We start from the raw sequence: 19,075 nt of genomic DNA on the forward strand, positions 1-19,075 counted from the left end.
AGAACATTTTTATTTGAGGGGAATTGAGGTCCAAAAGAGCAGAGTTCTTGGCAGAGGAACAATAACTGCAAACACCCATTCAATATCTATGACTGTAGATTGAAGTTCTGCAACCTTGGAAGCACTATTGAGTACTTAACCAAAGCTGTAGAATCATTGGTACTTTATTAGATTTGATATGCAATACAATGCTTGATTCGCCTTGATTCCCATTTATTTTGTTTAATTTCTGCATACTGATTCCTACTGATACCGTTCCAACTGCTTGAAACAATAACATTTTCAAAAGGTCTCTTTCACTCTCACTTCAATTAGAACAGTACCCCTTTCTCTACTACATTCATGCACATATGCTTACATTTCCAATTCTGCAGATTGGTTTTCATGAAATTAACCAATACTTGTTTTGCATCTAACGAATTCACATAACTAAACAAAGCACTGAAAATATCACCAAAACTGAGTGGCCTCTCTAGTATTACAAGAAGATTTATTCAAAAGAAACAAGAAGTTATTTTAAACTACCCTAGAACAAGTCCATGTGGATGCTTATTTATGACATGCCACAATGCTGTCCATCAAAATATTTTCCTAAAAACTGTCTCTATATTGGGTTTCAATGGTAGGAGTTTTAGAGTTTTCCCTGATGATGACTTGATTTTAAAATAACTTACTTACTTGGGACCATTCACCCTTAATTTCAGAGGTGGTCGTGGTAGAGGAGGCAGGCACTCATCTAACAGTCGAAAGCCCTTTACAAAGGGGAATGGTACCAGCATAGAGAAGAAACACAGACGGTTTGAAGAGGATGATGGATCTGCCAAAGATGAACGATCAAATAAGGTCCAAAAGCTGGAAAATGATGGTGAATTACAGGCATCTGAGACTTCCAAAGCTGCTGAGGATAATTGAGCACCTCAGATGATTCAGCAGACCATGCCATACGCTTTATTTTTTTATTATTGATTATAGCTTTATTTTCTTGAACAAATTTTGGGTTTCATATTGTATTTCTTGCCTTTTCTTTTTTCCCTACAAAAGGTGTAGGCATTAAAAATTTTGAAGTTAGAGATGTAGGATAGTTTTAATGTTTTGGATTTGAAGGCTGAATTTTTTAAGGTGTAACGTTATAGAACAGCTTTGCAATTACCTGAACTCGAGAAGCAGTGTTTCATGGCAATAAAAAATTGCCAAAATATAAATACTATATAATTATAAGTTGAGCTCATATATTTGCAAAATCTGTTAGATTCTTACAATTATTATTCTTTTAGTGATGAGATTAGTATGTTGTTAAGTCAGCAGAATGGTACCTGTCTCTTCATGTTATTATGTAGCAAAATGGTACCATGGAAGGAATATGACCCACGAACATATAGTGGTGGAATTTTACACAACCTAAACCATTCTTATTGAATTTTGTGGATATTGTCATGATTATGGCTTGGTAATTAAATAAAAAGGAATTAGGTTCAGTCCTTTACAATAAGTGATGAATATGCACATTAGTATGGTGACAAGGTCTTTAGTTATTGCTATTGTTAACCATAAATCCTTCCATCGATGGAAACATTTCTATGGATGAAAAGTGAAAATGCAGTGTGGTGTGTGCTGTGATATCCTTGAAGATGAATAAATGCATTCTACTGTGTAGCTTTTAACTTTTGATTCTCATTAATACCATAGTATTCACCGGTACACCTTTGCATTGTCTTCTGTGATATTCAACCTGAATCTTGAAAACCCTGCATCTGTTCATTCCTGATATTATGCAATAAAAATTGCTAGTGTTATAAATGAAATTTGAAAATTAGACATGGCTACTCTGTTTTAATAGTTGGTGAATGCTAACCATTAACTATTTGAACCCTTGGTCCTTTTGTTAGACCAAAAACGCATCAGGCATGGCCCTTATGGCGCATCAAAGAAGTATCTCAAGCTTCAGCACATTTGATCCATTTGATCAATCAACCTGGCATCCATGAGAACTGGTTAGTAGTGGGTAGTTCTTTCTACGGTTCTCTCCACCACTTCTGAATTGACAATATAGTAGCATTACCAAAAAGTTACTCTTCTTGGTACTTGTCTACCCAGAGCAGTGTAATGAACACCATAGATCAATTTTCACTATTTACATGAGATTGACAGTAAAAAGTAGAAATGTGGACACGACACTGAAAAAATCAGCATGCGAACAAAAGATGCCAACTAGTCAAACATTGCTCAGATCTGCAGCCAAGATAATGGAGTATTGACATCTTGATCTTCCTTTCCGCCCATGAGCTTGCTTCTAACTTCAAGGAATGCTTTAACGAAGTCAATGTTATTGTTCAATCCCCTAGTTTTCATACAATCCTTAGCTATTCTTTGAGGTCTAGCATAATACGTCACATTCCTGGCCATATAAGAATATGAAACCATTGTGGCCATGGGAAACTTATAAAGCAACCATAAACAAATGTATTGCTGGCAACAAAACTCACTTCTTTTAATCTTGAATTAAAAGCTTGATGAATTGCTACATCGGCGCAGTCCGTAATCTTCCAAAGAATTGTTTGTTGGCAAAATGCCCACACTATGATCTGTGCTACTAAGTGATACCGTATCATCATCCACCCCAAGCATGGCAAGGGTGAGATGGGTTTGTATATCATGCCCCCCCTGATTTTCTACAATGTCATCCTCATCTGAAGTATCCATATCCTTGATCATTGTATTCTGGCACCACGCCCAGTCAGTCCTCTCATCTTCTCCTTGTAGTAGTTTTAAAATCTGCCATTAATCATATCTTGGTATTAAAGGGTAAGCAGAGATGAACAGATGTGGTTAACATAGAGTGTTTTATAGCTAAAAGAAAATGTAAGAGAAATTGCACCCTAAAGTAATTTTTGCAGGTAAAGAATACCCTCAAAAAACACACGAGGTAGTAAAAACAAGCCCCTGAAGCATATAGAAATGAATAGAGGAAGATAAATTACTCGGCTCATGCAAGGACGGTAATGAGATGTTTCCCTTAGACAAAGCTTAGCAGCAAGCATCATTCTATGCATTTCATTTGTATCATAAACATTTTGCAAACATTTGTCAGCAAGACTTTCCATATTCCCATCCTGTAAGAGTGGTCTTGCCTGGTTTCAACATTTACAGAAGGTTAAACATGAGCCCCTAATAAGGATAATCAATATAAATAAACATGAAGAAGAGAGTCAACTGTAAAAACCAAGACTTACCCACATAATCAGGCTTTCTTGACCCTTGGGACTTGCTGTATCAATTGGCTTCCTTCCAGTTATTAGCTCAAGAAGGACCACACCAAATGCATACACATCCGTCTTCTCATTAACCTTTCCATAAACAAAGTATTCTGGAGCAAGATACCTGTCAAACTACAATCACAATTAGTGAATTTACAAATTGGATAGCTTTAATCTGAAAATGGCCAATCGAAACTGGGAAGATGCTTACATACCCAAATGTTCCTAAAACATCGCTGCAAGTGATATATGAAGATGTTGGTGCCCACCTTGCTAGCCCAAAATCTGACAACTATTATAATAACACGCACATTAATTCTGTTGAAATTTTTCATTAGTGCAGAATTCCAAGTTTCAGTTTACAAGTCTAGATCACTAAGATCTCTTCAAATACTGAATTGTGCAATTTAGTCTTGATTCTTCTTGCAGTAAAAAGATTTATACCTGTGGTTCAAACTCTTCAGAAAGCAAGATATTGGAAGACTTTACATCTCCATGAATGACAGATTGAGAAAAGCCATTATGCAAGTAATCTAATGCTTCGGCAACTCCTACAGCCACTTTTAATCGCACTTTCCAAGGAAGTATTGGCTTTTCCTCTCCTCCTGAAAAATATATACATAGTCAATAGCTAGGACTATAATCAAATCTCAGAAAAGAGAAAATGAAAGACCCTGCCATACAATACATAACACTATGATGCTTAAAACGTACTACTGCTTAATATTTCTACACGATTTCATGATTCTTAAAATGCAATACTATTGAGTATATACCATGGAGATTCTCTTCAAGGTTTCCTCTGGATACAAAATTATACACCAGAAGGCGGTTAAGGCCTTCTGCACAGTAACCGATAAGTGTAATGACATGGTTGTGCTTCAATAGAGTAAGAATCTCAACTTCAGAAAGAAGCTCTTGCTCTGTTTTGGATGATGAATTCAAGATTTTCACTACCACCGATTGTCCATCAGGAAGAAATCCTCTGTACACCTTACTGCAGCCTCCTCTTCCTATAAAATTCCCTGCAAGAATAAGGATGTTACATAATTGAATTGAGTTCACAAGGTTAATATACATTTCAAGGGAAATTTCCCATTCAAAATAGAAGCACAGAAATGAAAAACTCCATGAGGAAAACTACAAATGCAACCTGTTGAAAAACCAGAAGTAGCAGATTGCAACTCCTGATATGTAAAATGCCTGCAGGTTTTACTTTGACAAAGGAACTCTAATCTCCTTTCCAAACAATTTTCTTCTCGATCAGAATCATTCTGCTGACTGCAAGGAAACCCTTCTTCTTTAGAGCATGCTTCAATTGGTGCTACCTCATTTGAAGACCGAGCTTCATGTTCATAGTTGCAAACCTTCTGCATAATTTGTCCTTTCAAATGAAGCTCTCCAGTTGCCTGTGTAAGCCTATTTGGCAACTGTAGTGCCCATTCAACTGCAGATGTTTGTTTTGATGTAGACTGTGGAGTAGGAAGCTTGGTCAGTGAATCGGCTCCACGTAAGAGGGGCCATCCAGGTACTGATTCTCCTTTCTCTGTAATCAGTCCCGAAGTCGCCCTTTTGGGAACCTTTTGGTTAAGAACTACCCACTACTAACCAGTTCTCATGGATGCCATAACAAAAGGGAGAAGCATGCCAAGGAAAATGGCATGAGTAAAGAAGAAATTGAAAAGGAGATTTATGATTTGAAGGAGAGATTCAACATAGTCAAAATGAGGCTTGAAAGAGAATACCAAAGGTAGAGATGGGACCTAAGGAAGAAGGCCAAATTACTTGTCAGAAAAAAGATTTTAAGAGGAAGACCCCTAAAGTTAGAAAGCTAGGGAGGAAGATGAAGCACCTGTTGAGCCTAAAGTTGAATTAGTTCACTATTTTGAACCAGAGCAGGGAATAGTCCTTGATGATGAGGAAGATGTTGAAGAGAGACTATCAGAGAGTCTCATGGACTGCATAAAGAGTTCAAATCAACATATGGATTTGTTGATAGAAGATATGGTGGAAAAAGCATCATAACAGTAGAGGGAGCTACACAAAGAGGATGTCGATGAGACAATAAATGAAAGTCTCATGGGAGGTTAGCTATAAGTGCTCGTAACATATATACCATATGGGGCTAAAGAGCTTGGTGATTATGATACTGAAGCTATGTGTATAGATGCAGATGATAAGGATTTTCAAGAGGGACAATCATTCATAGTTGTCATAAGAATAGAAGAAAGAGAAGGAGTACCTTCCTAAAGCATGGAAGGAAGACAAAATTTGATGTTGGAGGCATCAGAAGAGGCCAGGTAACCTTTTATTTTTAAAATTGGTGAATTTTATGTGAATGCATGCTTTGCATGTGAGGAGAATGGACAACTGGTCCAAAAGGAGAACGAGAGCACTAAATTGATCCAAGAAATCCAAATTGAGGTAGTAGATGCTAGACAATCCTCAAGGAAGGATGAGTTTCCAAAAGGAAAAAACAATGCATAATGAAGCCAAGATAACCTTGCAAGCAATTTTCAGAAGTGACCATGGATCCTAGCAGCCATGTGAAAGATGGATAACAAAACCAAGTTTATGTTAAGACAAGGAAGGAGGCAAAATTATCCCTCAAATGTCATTAAGGAGGAGGCCTTGAACAATCAAAGAATGCATCTATAAGAGAGAAATTGTAGAAGAGGGGATGAACAACATCATGATGCAATGTTCTTTAGAGATCGGTTGATCAATCCAAGGTTTAAGGACTGGCTTGAGTAACATTGTTCAAAGAATGCAATCAATAAGACAAAGGTGTCGAGCTTATTGCTGCAACTGGAGAGCTTGGTTCAACAACAAGAATTATGAATGTTGGCACCCAAGGTATAGTACAATTAACCACAAAGAGAGACTCATTGTACTTAGTTGTAATATATAGACTGTTGTATAGACACTCTATATAACAGTGCAATTTGTCTTATAGCTTTACTAATTCTTTAGCAACAGTGCAATTTGTCTTCTTACCCTCCACAAGTCTTAACAATCAATTCTTCAATTATATGTTTAGCACCCTTCACTTGAAGATAGGATAATTCTTCCCATCAAGCTTAACGTTGGGTAGAGGGATGCTTTAAGATGAAGCTATCCTCCCCCTTGCTCAACAATTCTCTACAGATCTCAGAACAGAACCAAAGGTAATCTCAGGAACAGCGTACTATACTACTATGACAAAGAACCACAATTCTGAAAGAAACATCAGTTTGGTTAGGATCTTCAAACAGCTACCAAGGAATCAAGCAAATGCTGCTCTGCAATTCCAAGACTTCAAGTATCCAGATGCATTGCATTGCTCTATGGCACATCAATGCAATTAATTAAGCATAGAAATAACATCTCTATGTAGCGGCACTTAAAATATTACAAAAGGTGATCATTCACTGAGGTACATTCCAAAAAATATATAATTATTGTTGCCACATCATCCAGGTTTAGAATAATAATCTATTGGAATGGACACATTGATAAAAATTCCATTGTTGAGTTTGGGTTTGAGTTATTTCTTCCTCTAACTGCTCTCCAAAGCTAACTATTCAAACCAAGTCACCCTTCAATGACATACAACTCACAAGGTTCTCAAAGGCAGAAAAATCAAAAGCGTATAACAGTTAATATGTCCTTTACTGCTCCATTTTCAGGTGAAAGATTCTCAGTAATATAAACAAATCTTCCAATAGTCAACATGTAACAACAACCAAGAAAATATAGGAATCCACCAATAAACTATAATGCAAGGTCTTTTTTCTCTTTTCGAAAGGTTTCCATGAAAAACTTGTTCAAATTCATTTGTAGAGTAAGCACATAAAACGTTAATGTAATTAACCTTGAGCATGGAACATAATTCTTCTTAATCTCCATGATATTCAAGAATCAAACTCCAATGGCAGCATTGGCTTCAACACGTCTTCCTTTTATCCCTTCAAAGCTGCCATGGGTCATGATGGCTTGATCAATGATCGCATGCTCTTAAGACCAACAGTCTATACATAATTAGACTACAGTCTATACAACAGTCTATACAGACACTGTGTTCAATCCAGATTTTGATTACAAACACCATTGAGGCCATACGGTATCTCCAATTTTTCACATCATTGAGGTCATCAGTATCTCCAGTTTCAAACAGCATTCAGGCCGCATTTGCTTCAAAGTGCTTACAAGTATTGTCAAACGGCAGTACATTCTAAATTTACTCATATTACACTTGAGAACTAGAACACATACCGCTTGAGAAGAGAGCTACTGCCGCTTCAAGTACCTCAAGCTCAAACTAGTCTGTTGTTCTTTCTTGCATCAAAAGAACTGAGTACAATAAGAAACAAGTTCCATGAGTATAAAATCAACAAATACAAATGAATATTACATTTTTTGAAACAAGTTCCATGAGTATAAAATCAACAAATACAAATGAATATTACATTTTTTATCATCACCCAACGAACAAGAACCAAACAAAACTCAAGTCTAAGGGAAGGTTTATCAACTTGATGTCGAAAGAAGTACCATGAACAGGTATACCCCATCTTCCGGAAAGCAATTGCAATCCCTGAGAAAAGAAATCATCTTATTGTCTACCAAAGTACAGACTATCGACATCTGAGACAAAAATTCATTCCCAAGTAGTCCAAAGCACCTCATAGCAGTTTCTCTATTACAAATCAGACAATATTAATACAACAGATTTCTTGCCTCGAAAACTTTTCAGCAATAATAACTGTCAGCAATATACCAAAAGTGAGGAGAGAAAGAGATTGAGAACGGAATACAGGATTGGAGCATATTAAAGAAGTACCAACCAAGTGTAAAGCTAGGAAGAACTGAGATATTGAGACCTCAGAGGTTAAGGAACTAGTAGGTAACTGGTTTGTATTTTTTTTTAAATGTATACAAGATCTGATCAGCAAGATCTGATACGCTTAGGCCTAAATCAAGATCTGATCAGCAATAATAACTGTCGTAGAAATATTGGCAAAAGTTCAACTGCCAATATACATGAAATAAATGCCATATATATATGATTTGCATCGACTAAACGATGTGGAGTAACATGATCTTGGTTGGAAAAAGGAGCATGTAGTGAAAAAGAAAGGTTGGAATATAAATCAGACCATTCAGTAAAGCAAATAAAATGATGTTTGGAACAGCAAGGGGCTATTAACAGCCATTCGCACTTTTTGCTTGGGAAGGGAAATCAAGAATTCTTCTATTTTTTCCCAGATCCACCTATTGGAAGATCCAGGCTCCATGTTTCCATAAGTCCAGATGCTGTATGTTTCCCATATACTTAAGGGCCCTACAACCCTATCTTTTGCCAATAAAAATAACTACTGCGCCACATTTTAGACAACACAAATCTAATATTTTTTAGCAGTCTGCATTTCTGGGTTTGTGAGAACAATTTGGAGCCACGGTTATATTTGCTTCCAAACCAACGGAAGCATTCAACGTTCACTGGCAAAGTGATTATCACCCCTGTTCCAACTGCAGAGGCATGAATCCACCTAATTTGGCCTTCCAGAACAACTGATAATCTGTAAAAACAAGACATATGAAGCCAACTTCCCCTGGTTCAAAAGTCGGCTACAGATGGCAGGACCTGCATAAAGGGGCCTAATTTCTCGCGCTCAGCCAACAATTCGGTCAAGTACCGACTGTTGTTGTTGCTGCTGCAGTGGCATGAGCCGTTCAAATCCAAGAAACAATGGATACCGAAACCAGAGAAGAATAAGTGGATTGAAATCTGAAAATGCAAGAATATCCCACCGAAAGTGCTGCTGCTAGATTTGTGAACTAGGATGAAAAAACCTATTTCAAAACCATTTTTATACAGGGACCCAGGGAGCCATATACACCAAAACAGCGGGCTGAATCCGTCAAAACAGGGAGCCGCCCTCGCTCCGCCCTCCATTTCAAAATAAATCTAACATCCCATGACCAAATCGACCCTCACAAACCACTCCCGGGACCAAATCGACCCTCACAAACCACTCCCAAACCAGAAAACCCAAACTGTAAATCAAAATGGGGGCGATTTTGATCAAATACGATTCCGCAAATATCAAAATGGGGCGATTTTGATCAAATACGATTCGGTTAGTTTATCCGCCCTGGGCTAAAATAAAAAAATAAATTAATTTTTAAATAAAATATGGGCTAATTATATATAAAAAAATTATTATTTTAATTAAAAATTCGCCCCATTAAAATATAAAAAACCTTAAATTTCGCCTTTGGGCGATTATTCGCCCCTAAAATTAACCTTGTACTAATCAAACCCTCTGATGTGTGGAAGACTTCCTTCAAAGCCAAGGAGGGAATTTTTGAATGGTTGGTTATGCCTTTCAGGTTGACGAATGCTCTTGCAACCTTCATGAGGCTTATGGATGATATCTTACAGCTATTCATCAACTCATTTGTAGTGGTATACTTGTATGACATCCTGATCTTCAGATAGAGTTGGGAATAACACCTCCACCACATCCGACAGGTTCTCCAAACACTGCCGCAACAAAAGATGTGTGCCAATTTTGAGAAATGCACTTTTGAAGTGACCTATATTCAGTATCTGGGATACATTATTGATGAACGCAGGGTGCATGTGGATCCAGCCAAGATCCAAGTCATTCGGGATTGGCCAACCCCAACCACTCTAATGGAGCTCCGCAACTTTCTCAGTCTTGCCAATTTATATCGTAGGTTTGTGTTGAGGTTCTCTCATATCACTTGGCCCCTGAGTCAAGTGACCAAAGGAGGAGAGAATGAAATTTTATTTTGGTTTGAATCTCAACAGAAGGAATTCACAAAGTTGAAACATCGCCTATGCTCTACACCGGTGCTCACATTACTACACTTGTAACAACCATTTGAGATGAGACAAATGGCTTTGACTATGCTATTGGGGCAGTCCTTACTCAACAGGGGCATCCAATGGCATATCACAGCAAGACACTTTTAGACATAGTCTGGAAGTATCCCACTTATGACAAAGAGATGTATTCCATTGGTCAAGCCTGCTGACAATGGAAGAATTACATTTTGGGGAAGGAAACGATCATCCACACAGACCACCGACCCCTGTAGTTCATACAAATGCAAGGGAAGTTGCAGAATGATCGCTATTAGAAGTCGTCCACATACTTGCAACAGTTGCATTTCAATATCAAGTACAAGAAGGGAAACATAAATATTGTTGCAAACTACCTCAACCGACCACTGATCATGGCGTTCACCACCGTGCTCAAATCTTGTGGGCATGAGACTTCTGATTGGCCACTTCTCTACAAAAGTGACCCAAAATTTGGCCACACCTACTATATGCTCTTGGAGGGTCAGCAAGTTCCAGATTTTTAGCTCTAGGGTGCTTTGCTATTCCACTTGGGACACCTTTGTGTTCCTCCAAGTGAACGTGCGAAGATGATTTGGGAAGCGCACTACAGTCGGGCCGCTAGGAATTTCAGGGTTGAGAAAACGGTGGCAGTACTGCAAAAATATTTCTATTAGTTGAATCTTCGACAGGATGTTGGGAAGTACATCAGATCATGCACTACCCGCGCCATTGCCAAACTGACCATCAAGAAGCAAGGTATCTATACTCCGCTTCCTACCCCTAGTCGACCTTGGGAATCCATCTCCATGGATTACATGTCAGGCCTTCCTTCTACTAAGCATGGCACTATTTGTGTTTTTGAGGTCGTCGAGATATTCTCGAAGATGGCCATTATGGCGGCCTGCAAGAAGAGTATCATAGCAGAAGCCACTGCTAAACTCTTCTTTGATAGAGTGTGGGTACACTTTGGGATGCCACAGTGTATCATCTCAGATTGGGACAATAGGTTCCTTAGTACATTTTGGTCTAGTCTCTAGTCAATGCTGGACACCAAGCTCACTAAGTCCACAACTTTCCATCCCCAAACTGATGGCCAGACCTAGGTCGTCAACAGGATGATCGTACAAATTTTGCACATGTACAACTCAAAGCATCCACGCACATGGGATGAGAGCCTCCCCTATGTCCAGCACAGCTACAACCAAGCTCTCCACAACTCGACTAGCCACATCCCTTTTCAAGTGGGCTTGGGATTCCAGCCACTATGTCCCATTAATGTGGCCATACAATTTGGAGCGACTTAAGTAGATTCGGCTCATGTCCAGTTCGAAGTCGACAAGGAAAATAACTTAATTGATCACATTCAACACATTTTCCAACATGTCCATGACATATTGGACAAAGCCAATGCTAAGTACAAGTAGTGGCATGATCAACATCAAGTGCCACACAAGTTCCAGGTGGGCGACAAAGTTTGGCTACATTTGCAGAAGGAGCGCCTCGTTGGGCCCCACCGCAAGATTCGCTTGCTTTGATATGGGCCATACACCATCAACAAAGTTGTGGGAGATAATTCTTTTGAGCTCAACATTCCCCCATTCCTTTGCCTGCACCCAGTGTTCAATGTGGATCACCTTCGGCCATACTTTCCACCATTACTAGACACATCTGACATTGCAGAACAACTCACACCAATAGAGTTAAATCCAGACTGCATGGAACAAGATAAAACTGATCGGATCATGGACACGCAGATCAAGAACACTTTCCAGTAGAAGATCCAATTGTATCAAGTTGTCAAATCCGGCCAACTCTTGCACCAAAGAAAATGGCTCACCAGGGACCAAGTTTAGCAAAAGTTTCCTCATCTCATGGAGGAACTCAACGCAATGGAGACCATTGCTTCCTAAGAGGGGAGGAATGATCCAGGTGGATATTGGTGGCCACCTGGCTATTCCACATGGACCCCCATCATTGTTTCTTTCAGTTTTCTAGTTTCCTTAATTTTAGCACAATTTACTATTTTTGGCAGTTTTTCAAGTCCTGAACTTCCGGAGCCGTTTTGAGGCCCTAAACAATGTTTTTTGATATTTCCAAAAAAACATATTTTAGGGCCTCAAAATGGCTTTAGAAGTTCAGGACCCGAAAAACTGCCAAAAATAGTAAATTATGCTACAATTAAGGAAACTGAAAAATTGAAAGAAACAATGGTGGGGGTCTGCGTGGAATAGGTGGGTGGTCACCAATATCCACCTGGATCAACACCACTAAGGGCTGAGACTGTGCAGTGCAGCTCAGTCAGGGTCTGGTGAAGTGGATTTGTTCTGTCAAAATATTTTCAGGAAAATGGCTAAGTATGAAAGGAAAGTGGACTCATGAGGACTCGACATTGTGATCACACACTTAGCATACTTCGACAACATGATGACACTAACCACTGGGACAACATAGCAAAGCATGACCCTCTGTGGGACTGTCTAGAGGTGAAAGCGACAAATGAAACACTTAAGATAGAGCTTTGGACGACCATGACGACACTTGTGCAACAATTCTTACAACTTTGTGTGTGAGTGTGACAGGTTCTCACATAGCTAGGGTAACCCAAAAACACAAATAAAAACCTTTGAAATGACCAGAACAAGATCGCAAGAATGACAAAATAATCAACATGCCAAAAGACGGTAGTTGGTTAAGTAAGAAAAAAGTGTGGAAAAGACTCTGATAGAGCTCAAGGAATGAGCTCGAGTGTTTGCAACCATCAAAGGAAAAACTAAGGAAGGCTCTGAAATTTGAGTGCAAGCCAAAATTTTGGAGGGTGTTGCAGCCACTACAATATAACTTTAGTATATTTTCTATCACAACTGTAACAAAGCCCTTTTTCTCTTTTTTCTTCCAATTGTTGTGGTGTCAACCTTGTAGGAAGAAGAAGGTTAGGATCAACAACACTTCCATATTTTTAGTTGTGAGTTGTAGACTTCCTTGTATCATAATTTTTCTTTCAAGTTTTCTTTCCACCCTGAATTCCTTCTCCATTGAATCAAGTTCCCAAAGGTGAACCTCATGTTGGATGTTATCCTTTAAAGTCCCTATGAAGACATCAATCCTATACTCCTATGGGATATCAGTTACCTTGATATTAAATTTTTGGAATTCCCCAATTTGCTTCACCATTGAACCCTTTTGTTTGAGTATTATCAATTGACTAAATAAGGTTTCGCTCTTTGTATCCTCATAATGTGCTATCATTTCCTCCGCAAATGGCAAGTGGTTTACAAGAACATATTCATTGATACCACACAAACTGATTGGGTTCTAAATATAAAGATGCAATGTGTACCTTTTGTGTGTGTTGCACATCACGTGGATTAAAATATTGCTCCATCTATAATATCCATGTTACTGGATCCTTTCCATCAAACTTCCTCATATCGATCTTTGGAATGTGGTTGCTCTTCAATCCAAAGTTAGAGTCTTTAAAATCATGATTAACATTCATTTTGTTCTCATCATGAGTTTCATGGAATACCTTTTCGCCATTAGTAAGAATTTATTGTATCAACTTTGTCAAACCTTCCATATATGCTTTTAAACCATCTTTCAAACCTTCCATATCAACTTTTATTTTTTATTCTAAACCATCCATCTTAACATTCATCATCACTTCTAATTCATTTTTGGTTACTCTTTGTGAAAGAAAAATTTGTCGCACTCGGTCCTGTAATTTTGATATATCATGTTACATTTCTTCCCCTTCTTCATGTGCCATAGTAGAGCTTTTAGGTCAGTTACTGGGAATATCCATTTTTTGTTTCGAGGGATATTGGAACCAAATAATGATATCTATCGTTTATTATGACCTTTGAATTACTTTTAACTGATTTTTCAAACAAAACTTATGTAAATTCAAAAAAATAAACACCTTTTTCTTCTTTCTTTTTGGAGCTTGATATTGAAATTATTGTATCTTTGTAATTTCGCCCCCTTAAGGTCCAAAATTTAGTTTTGTGGTATTACTCTAAGTCTTCTTTCCAATGGCACAAGTTAGACCAAGATTGGGTTCTTCAATATAAATTTATGCCAAATCTCCCACAATGGCCTGATTATGGACTAGTTCAGTAGAGCGAACTTGTACGGGATTCCAGGCCCTAAAATTGATACACAAAAAACTACAGTCCGTGTGATTTTAGCCAATTTTTACAGAATTCAAATCTAATGCTTGAAAAGAAAGTTACGACAATTTTCCTTAGGTCACTTGTTTCAGACTGAATTTTTGAGCATGCAGAAACCCTAACTTCTTCGGACCATATCTGAAATTTCTACAAGAAATTCACCAAGATTTTAGCTCCACATGGTAGAAATTTCAGCTTTTGAAGCTTCATAGAAAAGAATTTATAGAAAAAATTCCAAGATGACTTGTTTGAAGCAACAAAACCCTCGAATCCAAGGCTCTGATACAAATGTTATGCAACCAGAACACAAAATAGAAGAAAAGACAAATCAACGACTTTAAAATTATCTTCTTCAAGGGTGAAATCTCCTTTACATCACATAAATGAACAATTCTTGTATGATTCAAATGACAAGACCTCCATGGTATATATAGGAGTCTAAGGGGTCACAATAAAATTAGAGCCTACATAACAATAATAATGTAAGGGCACAACAATAACAATATGGGGACTACACTAACGATAGCAATAAGAGGTCTACACTAGTATTATAGGGACCTAACATTGTTAATATTCTACAGTTTATTCCAAGACAATTAATATGAACTCTAGCCAAAAAAATATCCTAACCTTTCCATTTTCACTTTGGTCATGTATATAAGAATGGATCAATTGTAACAATGTAAGGAACATTCTCACATTACATTCATTGTGACCATAAATCAAGTTTGGAAAAACTTCAAAACTATGGATTGGACTATTTTAGCTAACTATTAAGACATAGAGGACCAATAATGTGTTTCTTGTGAATGTGAATCTTCTTCAAGAAACCACATATCATCTCAATGCTTAATTGGCCAATGGGCATGCAATGTCCATGGAAATATGCAATTGAAGAATCCGAAAGCAAGCATTCCCTACATGTCAATGTCAACACTTGGCTTAATGTAATTCCTACAAACCATAATACATGCTTGGATGGATACCAATACTTGATATCCATATTATCAATGAAATAAATATTAGACTAAAAAAATGATTAAAATTGGTTAGTGATTCTCTATACATGTTCCAAATCTTATGTGACAATGTTATATTATACATATTATTCTTCATATCATGATCATCATGCATAGACTAGCAACTTTATAGCAATTGAATCTCCTATACAAAACACACCACTAATTTAGGAAAATAAAGATCAATAAACTAAATTTGACATGAATAAATTTTAATTTGATCATTAGGGGTTAATTTAAGATGGCATGAAATAAATGCATCTCTAGTCATCAACCAGAGATCATTAACCCTTAGGACAACTTTTTTCAACTCTAGAGTTGATGTTTTTTATGGAAAAGGATGGTATCAACAAGAATATGAGCATAGTCTATGCTATCAAGAGTGCACACTCAAAGATGACAAAATAATTGATACATATTATTAGGATATTCCGACATAGGAAATAGTTAAGTATAACTTGGTCTAGTGTAGAGTTAGGTAAAGTGTGTTTCTTTACTATGTACATTTGTAACTTACAATCTGACGGTCATGATATGTTCTAGACATGAAGTGATCTAACGATTCATTCTCTCCTCAATATTACCAACACTTGATCCATGGCTTAACACCCGATTGGTCCATGATCTCTATTTAAAGAGCATGGAGGGTCATTTGTAGGGTGACCGTTCATGAGAGAAGCTTATGTAAATTTTCTTTCTTTTATTAATATATTGCCTGAAGTGGCTGCGTTGGCTTAGGCCGTGGAGTGTTTCCCTCTTTGAGGGTTTTAACCACGTCAAGAATATTGGTGTATTGATTTGTGACCTGTTTGTGAGCGGTGTCCTTTTGTGTTCTATCTGAGGAACTTACCTTGTAAATTCCTACACATATTTTATTTGAAATTTGAGGTGTATAATGAAGGTCATTACTCAATAATCCAATTATCATCCTACAAGACCCCATCTCAACCATTATTTTGATAAAGGTTTAGATATATATTTCCACTACTAATCTTTAGTTTAGTCACATTAATAATGTAAAGGGTTCCTGCTTATGAAGTATCCCAACCCTAATTTCACATAATAACAACTCAACCTAGTTTTAATTTTAAGACCTTAGTTCACCTCTTGAAAAATTCACCTCCCACAAATTCATTTATTTTTCTCAAAATTGGAAAAATTGTTGTATATATTGATGACGACTTTCTTTATATTTTGAGAAAAGAATATATTTTTATATGGTTACGAAAAGTGTATGGACAGCTACAACTGCAACTCCAAAAACGTAATTAAACATTCAATGGGTAACATGCTCTTGGTAATCTAAACAATATACAACATGTAATGACACCTTGGAATTGGTAGGCCTCCTATATGGATATCCTAATTCCCTAAATGACTAGTTAGAATAAGTAGAGAGACAAAGGGAAACCATGTATAATCCCTCTTGAGGGTATAAAGAAAGTAGGGATGCTCCATTAACAAGTAGAACAAAGGCAACAAAGTACAAACATGACATAATCATTTGCTTTAAGAATGAACCCCAAGTACTTTAAACATTTGTTAAATTCATAAAATTGAAAGGGAAATACTTGAATAACATCATTTATTTTCCTCTCAATCATGTCATTAAAGGAAATATATAGATTTTGATAATTTATTTCCATACATGTTTCCATAATGTATAAATCCAATGATTCCTTTAGAAACTCTATTTATCGTACAAATCCAACTTGAAATAACATAACAAAATCCATAAACAAAAAATAAGTTTATCACAACTCCCTCCCAATATTAATATCATATATACTTCCATTTATTTCAAAGCGCTAGTAATAAAAATCAAAACTTCTATAACAACTAAAAGGGGGATAGTGAACACCTTTGTTTGAGTCCTCTATGGGACAAAAATTAGAATGATTTATACAGATATTGGAAAGATGACGAGGTTACAAAACCTTCAATCCAATTATAGAAGGGCAGAAAAACCACTAGGGATGAGTAAAAATCTTGAAAATGACCAACTAACTCCCTCATATGTCTTTGATAGGTCCAATTTGGTAAACATCAAAGAAATATTTTTAGTATTTATAGTGTGCAAACCTCATTGACATATACAAGATAACTAGTTAACCCCATCATATGAATTTGATGGGTCCAATCTAATTAATCTTGAATAAATATTATTGGTATTTATCGAGTTCAACCCTTCTTGAGAAACTTCAATAATGCCATGAAGATATATCTTCTAAAACCAAATTTCTCCAAATATATGGCTTAAGATAATATTCACCTCAACCTCCTTGTAATCAACTTTGAAATGATCTTATATATAGATTGTAAAGAGATATAGTATATATTCCTCGAATTAAGAAGAATTATATTTATTTGTGTTTAATGACAAAAAAATAACATTTACAGAACCAAATACGTTTTTGAGTTCACCAATTCTCCAACAACAACTGCTATGTCCTTTAACCAATCTAATATTCCTTAACAAAAATTAGTTGACCAACCATTCCAACTAGGAACTTTTTCCTTTCTAGATGAGAAAATGACTTATTGTAAATATTTTCTAGACACTCCATAAAACAATTCTTCAATCAATTCTTGATGAACAAAATAGAGAAAGTGATTTGCAATTTTAATTATCCAAACTATATTTTTATATCGAGAGATTTAAACAACTACTTAAAGTATAATAATCTCATTAATATTTTTCCTTGAGATATTAAGACTTACTTTCATCATCCTCTAGAATTTCCCAAATGATACTTCTCATTTTGCTAGTTTTATAAAAATTATGTAACAACTTGGCGTTCTAATCTGCTTAGGCCAACCACATAACCCTTGTTTTAACTTCCATCCTTTTATTAAAGTAAATAATTTTTTGTTTCCTTGAATCATAGGTTTACAAACTAATTGTATATATCTTGTTCTACTCTGCCATTGGGGAGACTTAACCTAGTACAAAACTTCAACTATTTCAAAATTTAAAAATATATGGTACTAATGTGAGTTCTTGCAAAATACTATGGCTAATTGTTGGGTCTACTGGGCCAATTTTTAACTGAAAATTACAAAACTAAACCATAAATTAGTTGAAAACAAAGAAACTAAAAGACATTTAGAGTGACTTATTCAAATTATTGGCTTCAACTGGAATGGGCTCCTTATTACTACCTTGGGAGAACCTTGGTTATGGTGGTATGCCCATGTGCCTCTGCAGAACACCTATCCTTAAATACATTGCTATCATTTTCCACTCCATCTGATTCAGAGTAAAAAGAATGTCCTCCTTGATTTCATTTATGTCAACAATAAAATTTCCAAGAAGGAAGCTTAGGTGCCAGTAAATGCCCACCTTATACATGTAATAGTTATAACAACCTCTAATGTCCCCTGCATTTGGAACCTAATCTGGTACTTTTGCCAACACTTCAATATCTATGATAGTGCATCACTTGTCAACAAGTTCCATCTCTTACTGAGTGATTTACTCTTGGAATGGTTGGGAGTGATCTCTCTATATCCAATAGCTAATATTTCAACTCTCACTTGAGTCTAATTGCCCCCCCTTTCCTAATAGTAAGTTGTTTCATGATGCACTTGATTTCTTTGTTGCAACGTGATGAGCACCAAAGGAGTAGTCTAGGCTAATGGGTAAACTAAATTCCACCTTGGCCTGAAACCAGCCACAAAAGTTATTCTTAAACATTGAGTGAGGCTGCGAAGAGCTATGACCCCTTCCATAGGAGGGTGCCAAAGTTATTCACTTTATTTCTTGTTGTCATTTAC

General features: G+C 36.7%; 1 protein-coding gene across 1 annotated transcript in view; it reads right to left on the reverse strand.

Annotated features, from left to right (window-relative positions):
- Positions 1 to 2,231: 2,231 nt before the first annotated feature.
- The window catches only part of LOC149141858 (protein kinase STUNTED-like), a 33,307-nt gene continuing 16,463 nt past the window's right edge, over positions 2,232 to 19,075 (reverse strand). Inside the window, exons 2-8 of the mRNA XM_089451350.1 lie at positions 4,408 to 4,834; positions 4,031 to 4,279; positions 3,699 to 3,859; positions 3,470 to 3,546; positions 3,231 to 3,378; positions 2,979 to 3,128; positions 2,232 to 2,772 (exon numbers count right to left, since the gene is read on the reverse strand). Coding sequence (XP_089307476.1) covers positions 2,500 to 2,772; positions 2,979 to 3,128; positions 3,231 to 3,378; positions 3,470 to 3,546; positions 3,699 to 3,859; positions 4,031 to 4,279; positions 4,408 to 4,834 — 1,485 coding nt within the window. The 3' untranslated portion in view covers positions 2,232 to 2,499. The remainder of the gene's footprint in view (positions 2,773 to 2,978; positions 3,129 to 3,230; positions 3,379 to 3,469; positions 3,547 to 3,698; positions 3,860 to 4,030; positions 4,280 to 4,407; positions 4,835 to 19,075) is intronic.

Source organism: Pinus tabuliformis, chromosome X (assembly GCF_031772625.1).
Source record: "Pinus tabuliformis cultivar Carrire ecotype Pingquan chromosome X, CPIR1, whole genome shotgun sequence".
In the NCBI taxonomy this organism is placed as follows: Eukaryota; Viridiplantae; Streptophyta; class Pinopsida; order Pinales; family Pinaceae; genus Pinus; species Pinus tabuliformis.